Genomic DNA, 18175 nt, shown 5'->3' on the forward strand with positions numbered 1-18175 from the left:
CATCGTTGACTCGCGGTCGTCTTGAGGTGGTATTATGGACTTGGGGTGGTGATGAGTAGAAAAGATGCTCGAGTCGGGCGGGAACCAGCTCGTAGCTTATCTGTGTTCTTGGACAATACAGTACAGAAAAGTGATGATATCATGATTTAATCTTAATCTCGCAATGATCACTGAGATCTGCTATGATCATCTCCGGCTTTAGGATGTGGACGGTGACCGAGATGAGATGACCATTTAAGTTAGTCGTAAGGAGATATATTATCATCCAACATATAACACCTGCCCTTCCTTAGTCCCCCTGCCATCGCCATCGTATCTCCTCACAGAAGGTATCATCCAACATGGCAGCTATATCAAGACATCAGGACTTGCCTGTGATATTGCACAACGACAAGAGGGGATTATTGACCGTTGAAGAGGGTAGATTGGATGTACTTCAATTATCAAGAGATGGTAGACGTAAGTTGACCCACCGTCCAACCTAGAAATCCTCATCTTCAGCTTGGGTGACACTGATAATTCACAAATGGAAATTCAGCCCCGAAGAGACTGCTGTCAACGCCTATACGAAACTTCCTCCTGGCCAAACTATCCAACAACAAAGGGAAAGGATTAGATCAAAACCGTAGATTGGATTTACATACTCTAGGAAATCCAAGTGGAAATTCGACATCCTTGAAATTGACGAAATTGCATGTACTCGTCGAGCCTATCAATGTACCCGAGGCTGAGGAGTGGTGTGAGAATACCATGGGATTGGCTTATAAAGGTGAGTAAGTTGTTTCTTAATGGTTTGATTGACACAGAAAGAGCGAGGGATCTGTGCATTTGTCTGTGGAGATGGACTTGGCTTAGTGATTCACATGAAAGTTGTATAAGAACTTATAGGATGATTCCAAAGCTAATGATTCACTATGTCCAATGCAGGCATAAAACGAAATAAGAAAGTCTTACTACTCGTCAACCCAGTGGGAGGTAAAGGGAAAGCGAAAAGTATAGTACATGATACTGTATTACCAATTCTACAAGCTGCAGAATGTCAGACAGATCTGAGGGGTAAGTCGAATCACATCCAATTGGAAATGATGTATAGCTGATGGATGGAAATGCTGAAGAAACGACACATAGGTTACATGCTGAAGAAATCACTAATTCGATTGAACTAGATTATGAGTAAGTGTCCAAGGGATAGTCTACCTACTTGTTTATGGTATATGTGAGAGAACTGAAATTTATTGATCAAACTCTCAGTGTCATCGCAACTGCATCGGGTGATGGACTAGTATACGAAGTCTTGAATGGTCTAGCATCAAGATCAGATGCTAAGAAAGCGTTAAAAATCCCTATCGCACCTATACCGACGGGTATGTATCCCTTTACATTACTGGCAGCTTCTCTACCTACACAATCTCCATTTCGAGCTGACATGTGTAATCTACTGTATGATCTCGATAGGTTCCGCCAATGCTGTCTGTACGAATTTGTTCGGTGTGAAGGATACTTTCAACATACCCCTAGCAACGCTAAACATCCTCAAAGGTCAGTACCAGTACCTGAAACAATAGAGTCATCTATCATACTAGAGTCGCCGATCCTTTCCGTTACTGACTTGTCTTTCTATCGACTCACAGGCCAAACCCTTCCTATCGACCTATGTTCGGTCCTCCTCCTCCCCTCTTTACAACGGAGATTCTGCTTCCTGTCCACAGCCCTCGGACTGATGGTAGATCTCGATATCGGCACCGAGCACTTAAGGTGGATGGGCGATAATAGATTCTTATATGGGTTCCTAAGGGGTATAGCGAATAACAAGAACTGTAAAACGAAGATACATTTGAAAGTCGTTGAGGACGATAAAATTTCGATGGCTAGGAAAGCTAGGGATAGAGTGAAGCAGAGGACAATCAAAGATGATAAAGTGTGGGGTGGGGGTACGAATCCTTTAGTGAATGGGATGAACGGGTTGAATATCAGTGGCAGTATCGGAACTAAGAAGAGTGAGGGGGATGGAGCGAAAACTCCTTTACCAGAAGATGGACATGCGAATGGAAATGGGAATGGAAGTACAGATACAAACGACATGATCACCGGGGCAAGTAGGGTAGAAGGAGCAGAGAAAGAATACGTACCTGATCATGGACCTATACCGGATGCTAAACCCCTGCAACCTGATTCGACATGGATAACGATCGATAGTTCTGGTGCTTTACCCAAATCAACCCTCAAAAGATCATCGAAAGGTTCTCTAAGGGGTAACAGGAGTTCAACTGTCAACGGTGGGAACAGTATCAACACACAGAATGCAGTGAAGAAGGGAGACTGGATAGATGGGGAAGGTGTATTGTACTTCTAGTGAGTGAATTGATTTTTTGAATCATCACCGCTTTGCTTTACCCTCTTTCCTCCCAGGTACATGTACGCAGACGAACCTTTACTGACCTTGCTTGCTCTTTTTACAGCGCCGGTATGATGCCCTGGGTCGCCCGAGATCTAATGCAATGGCCCGTCTCCATCTCAGGGGACGGTCTAATCGACGTGGTAGTCCAATCGATTGTCCCGAGGATGATGATGGCGAATGCTATAACGGGTGCAGAGAAAGGTGAAGCGTATTGGTTGGAATGTCAACATTACTACAAGGGTAAGTTTTCAACCTGAACTACATACCTATCTATCTTGTTTATCCTATGACACATACTGATATGATATGATACGATGATGTATAGTATCAGCATTCATAGTTGAGAATCTAGATAAAGCGAAACAATCAATCTTCACAATAGGTATGTAATTCTTCTTTTAATCTTTCCTATATCGATTGTCGGTAGAACTGACTAAGTTTATCGTTCTGATTTCCGACAACAGACGGCGAATCTTTCCCATGGGATACATTCCACGTCGAAGTTCATCCTAGAATAGCTAATTTGTTAAGTCTTAATGGCGATTTCTACGTTTCTGATTTTTTACGAAAACATGATGAGAAGTAAACGTAGAGAAACCAGATGAAAATTAAGGTACAAGCATTGTTTATATGATAGTTCTAGCTATACATTTAAGGTTTTATAAGAATAAATCGGATACAGATTATATCAAGATATATACAAGAAGAATTGCTCAGATCCTTAGATCCTCAGATGGATTGGATATTCGTGGGATGATAGTGGATGAGAAGTAGTTTTTCGCATTGTATATATAGTTTGTAGCTGAAAGTAATCTCGTTTAATGGATGTCAAACGTCATGATGTGGTTTAATGTTTTTTTTTTTAACGATCAACGTTCAATTTAGCATGATTCGGATCGCTTTGTCTGTTGATACGAAAAGAAGCAGTCAGAAACTCATTCGGCGATTTTGTAATTTTTATCACAATGTATTGAGCAGTGGTCATTCATGAGTCTCTATTTATAGTAAGATCTATCAACGTCATACGAATCTAATGTTCTTCTATATTACCTTCATTATACATGTTCTTCTTTGAGGCCGTTTGTATAGTTATTACAGTGGAGTATATCTATATCTATATCCGTTATAATGTGTGACTTATCTTTCGATACCCGTCATTATGTACAGTATAGTAAATACAGTGTATATTACCTAATTCACTCATCAACCCAATCATTCCTTTTCCTATCCATCAACCACCCAAATCCATCTTTAGAAGAAACAGGTTTCATAATTTGTAATTTCTCTTTTCTGTAATTTGGATTTTGATTTTTGGCATTTTGAACAAATGATCGGAATCCTTCTGGTCCACCTTTTTTCTTCTGATCTTGATTGAGATTGAGGTCAAGTTGTTTATGAGATTTGAGCTTGGTAGATAAGGAAGAAAAGTTCGATCTGATCCTTGCTAAGCTTAAATCCATGCTTTGACTAGACTTGGGTTCTCCGGGAGAAGCAGTCGAAGTTGGAATTGGGTATTGGACTGATCGGGAGATGATTGAAGAGAGTTCGTCAGAGCGAGTACGTGAGATTGGAGAAGGACATCGTGAGCTGAGATGGGTAGTAAGTGAAGAATCAGTTCATCCTCCATTCAACATGTATATCTATATATAATTATATGTATATTGTGATGTTATACTAGTCGTATAGGAAAAAGGATGACCTGAACAAGGTGACACTCACGTAGGGGCAGAAGAATATCTTGACGAGTAACCTGTTGATGTGGTGGTGGTCGTCCTTGATCTGGTAGGTCGGATAAATGAAGTGTCTGAAATCCAGTATAAAAGTTAGTGATAAGTAGTGTCAGACATAAACAATAGGATAGCAAAGAAGTCGACCGGGTGGCAAGACTGACTGATTATTTACTCACCTTTGAAAGAAGATGATCCCCTTCTGATAGAATCGAATACACCCATATTTACGTTTGACTTGTGATGAGCTGGATACGCTCTTGAGTAAGTATTATTTTCAGTATTGGTGTTTTGATGTTGACTGATCTCTCATCGAAGAGGAATTGAATCTGACCATCCCTTCGAGATAGGTTATCTATATATACCGTTGTTGTCCTCTTAATCGACCTCCGAGTTTTCCCTAGTCGTTCGTAGTCGTAAACGTTTGTTATCTTGTGGGTATAAGCCTTATCAAACGTTTTGATGGTGGGTGGGTATTTGATGGGTCTGGATCTGCGTTAGTCTGTCAGTCCAAAGGATGGTATAAAAGTCAAGTATGGCGAGTTGCTTCAACGTGCTGTTGTTACGCTGATGCCGGCGGGATTCGTATCCTGTTATTTTTGGTGCGCTATGTCTGTGCGTGGGGTGATAGGTGTTTCAAGTTGAATAAGCACGAGTATCAGTGAACATTGGACATGAAGATTTGCAAAAGATCTGTCATTCCTCTTGCCTGCTTGCCTTAGTCACGGATTGTCTGGAACAGTACTCAAAAACGTTCGTCAGACATCAGCTCTGTTGTGAGGATGACCTATTGATGGGTGTCATCGGTCCATCCTACACAGTTTATGATTTGTAATTGTCGTATAACGTCGTATAATGAGTTGATTCCGATCTTGCCAATATCCGCAATGATCAATTAATGCTAGAGACGAATACACACAATATTACATACAGTATGTTACATGGTCTAAGCGGTACTTCCCCCGGTATCCTACTATATTTCCATTCACGCTCACTCCCATGCCTTCTTGGCTCTCTGTCTCTTTGCCTGTGAAGTGAATGAACGTATAATCAGCATTCTGCAACGCCACGTGAAGTAGAAGAGACCATTCCGAAGATCAAAGGGATCACTTCTAGATCAACGGGATGTAGTCATTTATCAATCCTCCAGACTTGAAAAGAGAGCTTTTTATGGTCCACAGAATTGATGTCTACTATTTTTGAATGCCGGTTTTGTACGAAAGACCAGACTCACCTTCTTCTCCTCTCTCTCTTTCACTTTATTGCCTAATTTCTCACTCAGCTCTATCGCCCTTTCTTTTCCCTTTTCATTCCTTGCTTTCTGCTTCTTCGATACCTGTTTATTCTTCGAATTCTTCTTCTGAGATTTCTGAATCTGTCCACTAGAAGGGTTGACCATCGTTGCTGGCAATCTGGAGTTCTTGGCTATTTTAGATGGTTGGACAGGTATACCACTGTCGTTCCCTCCTGAGGGAAAAGAGGGGACGGAGGTTGATGGGCCTGCTTCGGTCGATCCTGCGTGTCAACATTACGATATCAGCTATAGGCGACTCAGCACACCTGGTGGTTTAGACTACATACCTGACATTGTGGGTGGGTGGTTGCTGGCTTATGTGCTGTATGTACAGTGAACTTGGAGAGATGATGATGATTGATGAATAGTCCAGAGTACTTAGCTCTCATCGTACTGTACTCGTATCTCAAGTTTTGATGGAAAAATTTGGTTCCGCTGGGTGTAAAGATTAGACATAATTGTTCCTGAATCATTCATTCATTGGATTGTTATTATCCTGAATCCCTCATTCCTACTTTAGATGAATCCTCACGCGTCTATAGGAAAGAAATCATATGGGAAAGTCGATAACAACAGACTCTTCTAGCTTTATTTCAGATCATCTGAACATCCTATGAAGAGGATCGGATCGATGAAGATATAACTCCTCCTCAAGATGCTCATCTCGTCCCTTTCCCTACCGCTATTCCTCCTACCACTCCTCTCTTCAGCTCAGGATGTCCAGCGACCTCAAACCACCAAGACATGTATACCGTCAGGTAACGAGGTGCCGATCAACGCTGCATTCTCGAGAGGTGAGCCGATTGATCTCCTTGAGTATCGATTTGGAGCTTGCTGAATACCGTCCGCATATACAGGAGGCGCAGGAACGACCGTCACATTATGTTCTGGATCAGTCCATCGACTCAATTCTTCTATCCTTTTCACCGCGGAGAAGCAGACGCTAACAACCGAGAATGACGAGAAGGGGTTGAATAGGGCGATGTTGATCGTGGAAGGTCCAGATCAATCTGCAGCTATCAGGTGGGTATCATCTCATGTAGAGGGGAATGTATCGGAGATCGCAGGCTGATAGTTGGTTTGATTTCGCAGGGCCGACTGTCAACAGTGTTCTTACGCTACTATCAAATCACTCATAGTAGATGGGAATAGACCTCAACTACTGAGGATACCAAAAGGTGACGCTTTGATCGAAGTTGGAAATGCCGAGAGACAGGTTGTGAGGGATTGTAAATTGTATGAACCGAGGTGAGTCCAATCCAGTCCGGTATTACGCTTTGAGCGTCTTGCTGATGATTGATTGACAGAGGGTGGAGTGCTTTACATTTCCGAGAAGGTGATAGGAAACAATGCAGGTATGGTAAAGTTATAAATAACGAAATTGTAAGTTACGACCTCACCATTCATCACTGTCCTAGAGAGAAGTGTAGCTGAACGAGTCCCGTTTGATGATAGGGACCATGTGGTGAAGAATGGGATGACGACTATGATGGACAGAATGAATTGGAACCTCCTTTTGGTAATCCCAGATCGGACGGTATAAGTTTGGCTTGTAAAGATTCGTTGGTGGAAAAGAATGTGAGTGTATGGTGTCATGTCGAAATCACCGTCTAACCTTGTATGACAGATCGTATATGATACGACAGATGGTGCGATCGTGCTCTTCGGTTCGGCAGGAAGTGAAGTGAGGAATAATCATGTCTACTCTAGGACCAGGGTAGTTCTAGGAGGTGTGTTGTCTTCTTCAGCCGAAATCTCTATCTTCCTCCATACTCCATCAAGAAGTCCTCCTAACACACCACTCTATTCGCAGGAATAAATTTGGTCGACTATGACCCATGGCAAGGCGACTACATGCTCGTAAACGTCCACCACAACCACCTTCACGCATTCGGTCGATTCTTCACAGTCGGCATAGTCATCGGTCCATCATCATGGTCTGACGATACGGAATCCACCGTTCACTCGGGATCAGTCACGGACAATTACCTGGAAGGTGATCATTTCGGTTATGGGATCGTCGTATCGTCCGCAACGAGTTTCACTGTCTTACGAAATACCGTTCATGAGGATGCGAAATTTAGAGGTGTCAATGGAGCTAGATGTCCCAAGGCTCCTGAGAATGGTAAACCCACTGCGTTCTTGATTAATAGAGGTAGTGCAAAGGGTACTTTCCAAAATGATTTTGTGAATGGCGAAGTACAGCATAGTGAGTCTGGTCATGTCCCCAAACGGGACGATGGACGAAACACGGAGATTGATGGTTTTGTTCTTGCTCTCGCTTAGTCATCTGTGTGAACATGCCTGATGAGAATGGGAAACCATACAAACCGTGGAGATTCCGTGATTCATCTCAAGCTATAGCTGCTAGGGCTGCTTCTGGAGATTCGTCAGATCCCGTAGTGCAAGCTGCTTTTGTGAGTGTTAGATTTGCAGAGGATCTATCGTGATTCTTCACGATATGATACTTTGATCCTTCAAAATATTGAGCTGACCTTTGCATGGTGGTAGGACGCAAGGATTGCCGAAGCATTAGTATCATACCAATTCGCCCTCACTTCAGCCATGGACATAATCAATGACAAGATTGAAAAAATTACCAACCCAATTAACGAGGAAGACTTTGCAGTACCAGTGTATAAGCATGAACATGAGATCACCGCGGAGAACAAGCAGAAAAAGAAACTAACAAGCTCAGGAAATAGGGATATAGATGAATTATCCAACAAGCTGGAGGTTTTAGAGCAGAATAGTAGGAAAGTGAAAAAGAACTTTGATGGCTTGAAATTGGATTTCGAAGGGTTGAGCGGGAGGTTGAAGAAAGGTGCTGTGAGTGGATTTATTTCACGACATACGACATACACTGTCTTGTATCCTTGTGGTTTCTGATTGACAAGATTTGTTATTTGTGTTTTCCACCATGTCGTAATCTCCTCAATCAGATTGATGAACTGATCACTCGAGCTAATATTTATTTTTCGGTATCAACGTAATAGGACGATAATAAACCTATCATCGAATCTATATTTATCAAAGTCCAAACCATCCTATCAGGAACTACACCGTTAATCAGTCGTGGGAGTAGTGGTAGTTCCAAGCACTTTGTACAGAATGGCAATTCGACTATTAGATCAAGTGGAACATTCGATTCTATACCTTTTGGTATATTCGGTGCCGTCGTTGGATCATCAGCGATCTTGTTAGCGGCTAGTAATCTATTTAAGAAGTTTAGGAAAAGAAGAGGTAAGAGTAGTAAAGCGATATAGAAGGAAAAGGTGTTTTGGTATACGTAGTAAGTTAAAGGAAATATTCGGGATGTTACATTGTTATAGACAGATACAAAGAAGGCATCTGGAGTTGATCAGACAACAGTACTGGTCAAAAAGTGTTCAGTTGGCAATCACATTATACTACCAGTTGTGCTGCTCATGACTGCGCATCGACTGATCTTGTCTTGCTCTGCTCCTGAGCACTGATTTCGGTGATCGAAGAGCAATGCAAAATTCCTCCTTTGACTTGAGTGCAGCCGCAAAACACTATTCCTCGTTAGTCAGGGTGAATAAGATGATGATGAAGCTCAGGACTGGCTCCGTCAACCAGTACTGATATCTATGATATGATTGATATATGCAATAATTTGCAGTGTACATGAAATGACATGTCGCATAATTCAAACTCGAGGAATCGTCTTCTTATTGATCATATTTAATGCAACTCTGAATTGGACCCTTCCTTCTTCTCCTATCCACCTCCATTCCCACCACCCCCGCCACCCCCTCCTCCGCAGCCCCCACCACCTCCATCTCCGCCCGAAGACCCTCCCCCTCCTCCACCGCAATTCCCAGATCGGGATCGAGAAGATCGGCCTCGGGAGGTATCTTGAACTTGATTACCCCATCTGCATATAATATACCGAGAAGTTAAACATCAGCACGAGCAGAACGAACAGTGTAAGGTAGATGGTGGGAGGAAGAATAGTCACATACTCGATCTACAGACAATTAGGTGATTGGTGTTCAGCAATTCCGAAATCGATCCGTGACATGAAGCAAAGATACAGTACGCTACTCACTCCTCTGGTTGAGCAGCATCCACCTCTTACTCTCAAAGCCAACCTTGACGAGTTGACATAATCTCCAGCAGTCCTGGTTCCCGTTCTGGCTCTGGTTCCGGTGTCGACATCGGTTTGAGCTATCATGTCCCAGCGACCATCAGAATCAAGAGATAGATCATGTGAATCCTGATATAGATCTGATTGCGACTTATGGTGAATAAGGTTTGATGGATCAACTTACTGGCTGTATCAGTAACGCTGATGTTTGTGGTTTTGCTGAAGAGTTTGTATTTCATTCTGAATGCTGTTCAAGGTTGAGGTGAGTAAAGTACAGTTTGTTGAGTTGAGAAGGGTATCGATAGATGGATGATCGGTTGGTCTGCATACGATGTGGAAGTTGACTCGTGTTTGTTGTTTACATGTGTGAAAAATTAAAACAGAATGATCGTCGTTGAGCAGAAACCTTTATTGTATTTGAGTATGATGATATCCACGGTTTACCCCTTGACCTGGATCACGATGATGATGGTGATGGTCTCGCTATACATGGCAAATAATTGATTGATGTGACTTTGCTCGTTCCCCTCTGTACCGTCAACAGTACAGTAGTGTATGTATGATACAGTGCATTGCGCTGATATACAAAACCTAAGCTTGACTCTTACCATTACTTCAGCTGTCGAAATACATCACATCCCTCCCATCCCACCTCCCATCCCTCCAGCAGAAGATGAACTGAATCCTCCTCCTCCACCAAAAGCAGAAGAAGACGAATGATCATGATGACTATGAGGAGTGGTACCGTGATCGTGAGTCGGTACCGCAAGATGAGCTTGAGTGTGAGATCCACCTAGTCCATGATCGTGTGTGCCGCCATGGGAGTGATGAGTATGAATGTGATTGTGCTCACGAGGGGGAGGAGCGGGATCAGCACCATCGTCACCACCATTTTCACCACTTCCCTCGCCTCTATCACCCGTTCTGCCTGCTGATTCTGTACCTCCTTCTGCTCGGAGTGGAATTCCATCCGACGGAGATGATTTGCTACGTCATGTCAAGTCGTCAGCAAAGAAATGGAGTGATGGAAAGGTCGATTATTCTGACTTACTTGGTCTATGGGTATCAATGTAAGTTTGATCAGTGATATTCAGTACGTTCAATGGGTAACGTAGTCCACTCACACCTCTTGCCGAACAACATCCGCCTCTTAATCTCATGATCCTCTCTTCATTTCGAGCTTGTTGAGCGTATTGTCTAGCCGTTTGAGCTTCTTGAGAATGGCGGTGAAGGAATAACATCAGCTCCGGTTCTCCACTGCGATAAACTGGTGGGATATGACTTACCTGAAGGCTTTTTGAGTTTGGTGAATAAGTTTGATAATGGCATCATGAACATTAGTTAACTAAGAAATGATGATGGTGAGATAGGAAGAGATAGCTAGTGAGCTATCAGGATGGAGAAGTTGAAGTACGCTTCGTCATTATGAGTGGATTGGGGAGGCGAAGAAGCTTATAGTATATACACAGTGATGTAAAAATAGTAATACCAGTATGATATATTCACCATCAAAACGTGCTTTCTATTGTGTGTGCTGTGTATCGCGCACACACGCCTCTGATTGATCGGTAAATTTGCGCTGTGACATGATGCATACTGAAGGATTGATCGATGATGCCTCATCTGACAGAGTCCATCAGTCGAACATTCGTGATGTTAGTAGAAGCTCGAGGAAGGTATATTCTTGGATAAACTCAGTGCCTCATGAAGCAGTCACATCAGACTATTGATCTTGCGGTTCCTCGACCTCCTTATTAGCTAAATTGATGTTGCGGTGATCATCAGACGTTAAGAAGCGACATCGTAATCTCTCGCTCCCTTCTGTTCTAGGTGAAAGAGGGAGGTATATAGTCAATTCTATCAGGCTTATCAATGTGACAACCTGCGAGGTCATCTGCCACTTTCCCTTGTTGCCAAACATCCTTCGTTCTCCCCTAGATATAGGATAGGACCGCGTCAACTGAATCATGCGTCCTTAGCCGGTCGATGGTGAGACATCAGGAAACGTTTCGTCCAACACCACGAGATGTATTTACAGCATATGTGGATGTCCCATATTAATATCCGGTTCCGTTGAGAGTGCCCAACAGATTCGGATGGACTGACTGGTCATATTGTATACCTCTTTGCAAAACAACCGCCGTCATTGGCAGCAGGTCTACCACCGTTCACTGCCAATAGGTCCTTCTGGCGTATTCCAGCATGCATAATACAAGTAAACCTCTTTTTGATACTCGTGCCCGGGCAGCGAAAAAGCTTTTTCGTAAAGGATAGGATAACTTCGCACCAAGGAGAAACATACCGTAAAGATGTAAAGGCGAAGATCTCCGATAGCTCGAATCTTCGGTTAATAATGTCCGATTGCGGACAGCTTACTCCTTGTCCATCCATCACGGACATGTTCGATAGGGGACTTTTACGTACGAAGCTGAATTATTCTGATGTGTAAGAGTAAGAGGAGAAGAAGAAGAATGCACAGATGATAATGGCGTTCATTGCATCTGACCAGTACGATGAGCCGAATTGCTACAGCAGAACATCTCAGAAGACTCAATTTTTCGAAGTACGTGCTACCAACAGACGCGGGCCTCATAAAATTTTATCTGGAATCAGCCCTGTTCCTTTTTTTCTTTGGGGAGGAGCAGACATCTAGAGGAGCGAAGACGCATACATACTCGCAGATACACCCCAAACCTCGGCCGGAACATGCCATAAAAGACATACCCACTCCTTTCTTTTCGTCATCAAGCGAAGATTAAAAGTTCTGTTTCTCCTTTTGCTTCCTCTCTGTATGGACCTCATCAGAACATGTGCTACACAGCCTTGACCCAACGGAAGGCAAGGGGAGATAAGACCTCGCGTTCAAGACAGCAATGACCATAAGGACAAGGCCCGCTCGGACACCTCGTACTCGGACAATTTAATTTTGAGCAGTCCACTGGTCAGCAACAGCTGAACAGCAAGTGACGGAATAAGGGGTGATCAGGGCAGAGGTCGAACCCAACTATCTCTAAGAATGCTCCGAGAACAAGTGAAAACGTGGATCGTGCGAGGCAAAATAATGCGAGCAGGTCCGATCCTACCGTAACGCTTGTCCTAGAGTACCGCTAGTACACCCTGAGGAAACTACCAAGCAGTGTACGGTGCCTGAGTAAGCCCAGAGGTATAACTCGTACACAGAGCGTACGGATGGAATGACTAATCTCTGTACGAGGACCGCCTGTATTCGCACTTTGCCTTTCACCGTATCTCTATCTGGTCATCAGCAATCTTATCCTTCCCCATCATCCACCATCTCTTCCACTCCATTCCATCCCATCCCATCCCGTATCCGTGCACTCACCCTTCTAGCTACTTCCACCTCGTTCCAGTACCGTCTGTACCGTCCTTTCTGTCCATATTCACCCGCGGATCAAACCAAATCAAATCAAATCAATCATCTGTTCAAGGCCAAGGTCGCAATCAAACAATCAAACAGCTGTAGAGTATTAGCCGAAGTCCGAATTACATCGTACCCCTCGTACCCTCTCGAGACGTTGCACAGACTGTTTCCACAATTCGGCATAAACGGATATACGAAGCGGACAGGGCAGCAAGCAGCTGTCATACCTCGAAAGCGCAGGAAGGGAAAGGGATTGCCTGTAACCGGACGCCGGCTGTACGACATACCAAACCCAATCATTCTTCAAGGTGTCAATGATAGATCCTTCTTCTTCATCTTCTTGTTCCTTTACAACACAGCAATCAGATAGGGTCTTGGAAAGATCATTTGTCATCCCATTACCTCGTATATAACAATACTTGTCATTTGTATTACCCAATATCAACAATCGATCGGAATTGGCAAACCAAAGGCATCCGACATTCCAAGTTGCAAAGTACCAAAAATATTCGATCGCTTCTTTTGTGTTCTGTAGCCATTAGTCGTGACCCAACCAAATAATTATATATGTCTGGTGAGTATCCATTTACCCATCTCCTTTGTCCTCTTGAACTATACCCATAACATAATAACGATACCGAACATCAAACTTTGGTCGACAACAACCTACACCAGTACAACGATAACAACGCAATCATATATCCCTTCAAAGGATATCTATCACCATTGCTCACTTTGACTTTCGCTGACTAATCATTAATATCATACTACACCTTCAACTCTCCCAACATCACATTGCATCACATCATACCATTCGCAGTATCGCTACATTCGCATCTCAAGCATACATCATCATCCCGCATAATTAGCATATCAGCACACTTGACAAAATCGCAAGACGATAACATAATCGAAATTGAGTTTTTGACAGGTCAAAACGTAACGTGAGTGATAGCTCCTTTAACAACTCAATCTGGTTTTTTGTTCTATCCTTTCCCATTTCTTTCGCATCGGAGTCCGAGGCCAGTAGTAGAGATACCTTTTGCTCTCAAGCACCGCAAAAAATAACTCGCTACTAGCCATATCCGGCCATCTCCGTTTGACCCCCTTCAGACTGTTGGATACTTATGGGGAGGATTCGAGATAGACCTAAATGGTTGTGAGATGATAAAGGAGAGATATTGACACCTCTGACCCGGGTTGGTCGCCGTCTTGGAAATTGGGGGATCAGGAGATTTTGCTTTGGACGGTAGCATGTGGGCCATTTAGGGTACCAGGGGTACAGGTTCTCAGCGATCTGCTGGATGAGAATAATGGAAAGTTTTTGCTTAGTCTAGATATCTAGTGACATCTCCTTCCTTATATCTATCATCGCCTCCAACAAATTCATATCTCCTTCTGAAGATGTCGTTTATTATAATACTGTATAGCTTGTGCTGACCTAAACTAATCACTCTTATGTCGAATTCGCTTCTATAATACTGTCTCGCGATCAAAATGTCACAATACAACAACAACACAATCAATCCCTCTTTCCTCGTTCCTCCCTCTCCCACCCGGAAACAGGTTCCCTCTCAAAACCCTCGGCTCGATACCACTAATTTAGATACCAACCTTATCAACAGTGATCGACCTCATACAGCTGTTAGTCGACCCGCACCACCACCATTGCACTTACACAGACGTGCCATCAGCTCTATCTCCAGTCTTCCCGTGATTCCAAGCGCTTCACTCGAGCCTAGCTCCATGTCATACCAATGGCCCCCACAATCAGGAGTAAGCAATATCTCAATTGTCTGCCTAGTCTGCCTAATAGCTGATATATCCCTTGCTTAGTACGATTCCCAGAATTATAACAACGCAGTCCAACATTCATCACAGACCTCCGATGAGAAGGAGCCGCTCAATCTCGCTTTAGGTCCAGGTCAGGGTGTGCTGGATCTGATGGGTATGCACCAGTCGGGTCTCTCCAACTCTGCACCTTCAACCGCTACCACAAGCAATACGAGCAACAGCTCCGGATATAGCAGTTATCATAATGGCGCATCGTATTCCTATCGTCCTTCCCTCAATGTCGATACCAGCAACTCATCCTTTATAACTCCACGAACCCCAGTGCAGTTCCCTCCTAATTCAGCTTATTCGTCTAATCCACCTTCCGGATTCCCCACCGACAGTACTTCCGATGGTGAGATCATCACTCCCGGATTGCCTAACCAATTCCCCAATGGCTATAACAACTTTCCTTCCAATACCAACATGACGGATTTTTACCCTACAAACGGCAAATCAGCGGTGTCATTCCAAGATCTCCAATATTTCCCTTCGCAGCCTACCTACCAATCTGCTCAACAGATATACCAGCCTCAGTCGCAAGGGACTATATCGCCTTCTCAGCTTGGAAATACCCAAAACTTGAAGCCAACAAAGAGTTTCAGTGATCTTTTGATGGGCAGCCGTGCATCATCTTCATCTTCTAGCTCAGCTGAAGGCCAATACGATTGGAGTGGGAATGTGCTAGACGAATGGACAAGACCTCTCGGTAAAGCTTTGAATCACGATCCTCAATCTTCTTCTGCCATCGATTATTCGGACCTTGCTGGACCGTCACGAAATCCTCTCTCTTCCCTTCCATCAGTTCAGGTATCTCCTGCTCCGCCACCAGGTGCCCTCGACGATGCTATGCGCCAATATGTCCATGCACCCAATCGACTGGCTTTTGGTGAGCGGAAATTGATCGTCATGAGTCCAAAGGTCGGCCAGAAAAGTTACGGTACCGAGAAGAGGTTCCTTTGTCCTCACCCACAGGCTACTCTGATCGGCGGTTCATGGTGGAACAAAGCTCAAGATGGTTGTCCGGTATCTCCATTGGTAGCACCCAGAATCAATATCAGTCTCACGGGTGAACAGCCAGTAAAAGACGCTGCAGTCAGCTGGACAGCTGTCAATGGGAATAACCTCGACGAGAAGATCAACACTCAAGCATTAAATACGGAGGATCAACCCTTTGTTGGAAACGTCGCTGGGAAAAACCTACATATATCGGATAACGATGGTAAAAGACGTGAAGTCAAGGCTTTGGTAACGATCAAAGCTCCGTTGAAAGTTTTCGCCGGACCGAACGGTTGGGGAATATCCAAGAATACACTGAAGGATATCAGTGATGAGAGAACGTTAGGTATATTTGAGAGCAAGGAGATTAAGGTGATCAGTAAACCTTCGAAGAAGAAATCAAGTGCGAAAGCCGGAGAAAGTGAGTTCAAACATCTTGGGAACGTTGCTAACCCCTTACAGTGATTATCAGTCATGGATCGACAATCGCTCTGTTCAACCGAGTCAAATCGCAAACCACTTCCACGAGATACCTTTCAGTCGTACCGGATTTCACTCGTATAACGGGATCCGATGGACTACCGGTCACTGGCGCTCAACCACCTGTGTATCCCAGTCAAAGATCTACGTTCAGTGGATTCACAGCGGATGCCAATAATTGGGAATCTTTCATCATTTGGCTCGTAGATCCTAATCGACCCGGTGGACCAAGTTTAGCGCCTCCCCCGCATCCCGATTGGCCCTCCCCACCAGCAAACATCATCGCTCCCAGTATGCTTGTTCCTCCAATCCGATACAATTCGACTGTAGTTCTTCAATCACTCCAAACGGGTGTGATCTCTCCTGTTTTGATAGTCCGAAGGATCGAATCAGATGCCGATGCTGTCGGGATGGATGGCCAAAACGCGGATATCCCCTCGGCCTTGCCTCTGGGAGAGTACGCCGGTGACCTAGTGTCTCAGCTCCAGAAAGTAGCCTTCGAACTCTATCGGACTGATACTATGGAGAGATTGGCCAACAATCCCAGATATGGGGGATTCTGGCTAGCCTGTGTACAAGAAGCTGTATCTGATCAATTGGTCGCGCAAGAAAGGAAATGGAGTAACGTGCAGATATCTCACCGTGGTGCTTCTCGACCAAACTCCGTGCCCAACACACCTCAACAGAGATTCGGTGTCTTACCCATGACGCCGCATAACGCATCGATGAACTTGCCTTCCACGCCTTCGAGTCCGGTCAGCTCCAACTCTTCGACGACGTTTGATTATTTTGGTACGCACAGCAGGAAATCATCTACGCACTCTTTGATGTCGCCTAACATACCTGAAGTTCCTTTACCTCCTTCTTCGACGGATGGAGGACCAGTCCGAAGACATCGTACGGGTTCGATGGGCAAGAACGCTAATGGACCGTTTGTGAGACCCCTTCACAAGAAGAGAGGTTCGTCTTCAGGATCACTCGAATACCTACCTAGTCCCGCTATGACTTCCTCGCCGGAGAATCATAGGATGCAATGGACGATGGACGTCGGTGATAGTTGTATATGGTGAGTCAGCCCCTTCTTATCTTGCTTTGATAAGAGTGATTTACTGACCGTGAGACGTGATGTGGTATTATAGGAGTATCGTCAGCACCGAACAAACGACATATACGTTCTACGTTCCACCCTACGCTCAAGAACCTGTCGAACCCTACGCGCCATTCCCAATTGCCAATCGGATGTTACCTTCGAACCTCAGTGCGGACAATGGCCCCGCCAGGTACAATCAGCAATACACCTCGCACACGGACGCACCTTTGATGACATTGTGAGCGATCTTTTGTTTTCTACACCGTTAGATATGTGTGGCTAATGGTTAGATGATCTTTCCCCTTTTTGTTGTTCGTTGTGCGTTATTGTATGATTGTAGGTATGGCAAGAATTTTGTCAGAGCACCAGATGGACATGCGCATCACATAGTGTACTTTGGGTCGACACCGGCACACTATAATGAAGTCAGATGGTGAGTCGGATGTCTTTTCTTCACACTATCTCGGGCTGACTTTGCACTCATGCGATATAGTCACGAAGTCATGGCTGCTGCCGAACCGAATCTACCACCTGGCACTCGAGCACCTATATTTATAGTACGAGAAGATGGAGGCGTGATCATTCCTACCAATTTGACTTATCCTCCTACATAATAATCTTCTTGTAACTTGACGATACAGAAGGAAGGGGAGCGAGTCAACTATCCCCAAGCACACCCACATTCATACCCACATTCATATACAGATTGTATCGTTCCAACATAATCGGCATTTCATCTTTCAGTCTTTTTCTTCCAATATAGAGTATATCATCCTTTTTTTCTTTTCTTTTCTGATTCGGTCTGGTACGGTTTTCTGGTTTTTCCTTGATAAGAAGGATCAATATATTCTCATTTACTAA

At 44.1% G+C, this 18175-nt stretch overlaps 7 protein-coding genes across 7 annotated transcripts; 3 read left to right on the forward strand and 4 right to left on the reverse strand.

Annotated features, from left to right (window-relative positions):
* Positions 1-341: 341 nt before the first annotated feature.
* Positions 342-2984, forward strand: V865_002942 (uncharacterized protein; the record flags this gene model as incomplete). Its single annotated transcript, XM_066226741.1, has 10 exons — positions 342-459; positions 539-769; positions 928-1056; positions 1116-1173; positions 1252-1364; positions 1456-1539; positions 1632-2352; positions 2460-2638; positions 2724-2780; positions 2863-2984. The coding sequence occupies 10 exons, from the start codon at positions 342-344 to the stop codon at positions 2982-2984; spliced, it is 1812 nt and encodes a 603-aa protein (XP_066082838.1).
* Positions 2985-3594: 610 nt separating this feature from the next.
* Positions 3595-4350, reverse strand: V865_002943 (uncharacterized protein; the record flags this gene model as incomplete). Its single annotated transcript, XM_066226742.1, has 3 exons — positions 3595-3985; positions 4118-4202; positions 4305-4350. The coding sequence occupies 3 exons, from the start codon at positions 4348-4350 to the stop codon at positions 3595-3597; spliced, it is 522 nt and encodes a 173-aa protein (XP_066082839.1).
* A 766-nt stretch (positions 4351-5116) lies between these two features.
* V865_002944 (uncharacterized protein) lies at positions 5117-5713 on the reverse strand (the record flags this gene model as incomplete). Its single annotated transcript, XM_066226743.1, has 3 exons — positions 5117-5152; positions 5360-5640; positions 5707-5713. The coding sequence occupies 3 exons, from the start codon at positions 5711-5713 to the stop codon at positions 5117-5119; spliced, it is 324 nt and encodes a 107-aa protein (XP_066082840.1).
* A 361-nt stretch (positions 5714-6074) lies between these two features.
* Positions 6075-8685, forward strand: V865_002945 (uncharacterized protein; the record flags this gene model as incomplete). The annotated part of the gene is made up of 10 exons (XM_066226744.1): positions 6075-6213; positions 6277-6442; positions 6512-6667; positions 6727-6802; positions 6875-6997; positions 7047-7149; positions 7233-7628; positions 7706-7836; positions 7931-8248; positions 8416-8685. 10 exons carry the CDS (start codon positions 6075-6077, stop codon positions 8683-8685), a joined length of 1878 nt encoding a protein of 625 aa, XP_066082841.1.
* A 475-nt stretch (positions 8686-9160) lies between these two features.
* Positions 9161-9769, reverse strand: V865_002946 (uncharacterized protein; the record flags this gene model as incomplete). Its single annotated transcript, XM_066226745.1, has 4 exons — positions 9161-9317; positions 9367-9410; positions 9492-9610; positions 9715-9769. The coding sequence occupies 4 exons, from the start codon at positions 9767-9769 to the stop codon at positions 9161-9163; spliced, it is 375 nt and encodes a 124-aa protein (XP_066082842.1).
* A 393-nt stretch (positions 9770-10162) lies between these two features.
* V865_002947 (uncharacterized protein) lies at positions 10163-10859 on the reverse strand (the record flags this gene model as incomplete). Its single annotated transcript, XM_066226746.1, has 3 exons — positions 10163-10517; positions 10578-10743; positions 10817-10859. The coding sequence occupies 3 exons, from the start codon at positions 10857-10859 to the stop codon at positions 10163-10165; spliced, it is 564 nt and encodes a 187-aa protein (XP_066082843.1).
* Positions 10860-14409: 3550 nt separating this feature from the next.
* V865_002948 (uncharacterized protein) lies at positions 14410-17928 on the forward strand (the record flags this gene model as incomplete). The annotated part of the gene is made up of 6 exons (XM_066226747.1): positions 14410-14688; positions 14749-16169; positions 16217-17290; positions 17364-17552; positions 17655-17747; positions 17808-17928. The coding sequence occupies 6 exons, from the start codon at positions 14410-14412 to the stop codon at positions 17926-17928; spliced, it is 3177 nt and encodes a 1058-aa protein (XP_066082844.1).
* Between the last annotated feature and the right edge of the window lie 247 nt (positions 17929-18175).

Source organism: Kwoniella europaea, chromosome 1 (assembly GCF_036810445.1).
Source record: "Kwoniella europaea PYCC6329 chromosome 1, complete sequence".
Classification (NCBI taxonomy): domain Eukaryota; kingdom Fungi; phylum Basidiomycota; class Tremellomycetes; order Tremellales; family Cryptococcaceae; genus Kwoniella; species Kwoniella europaea.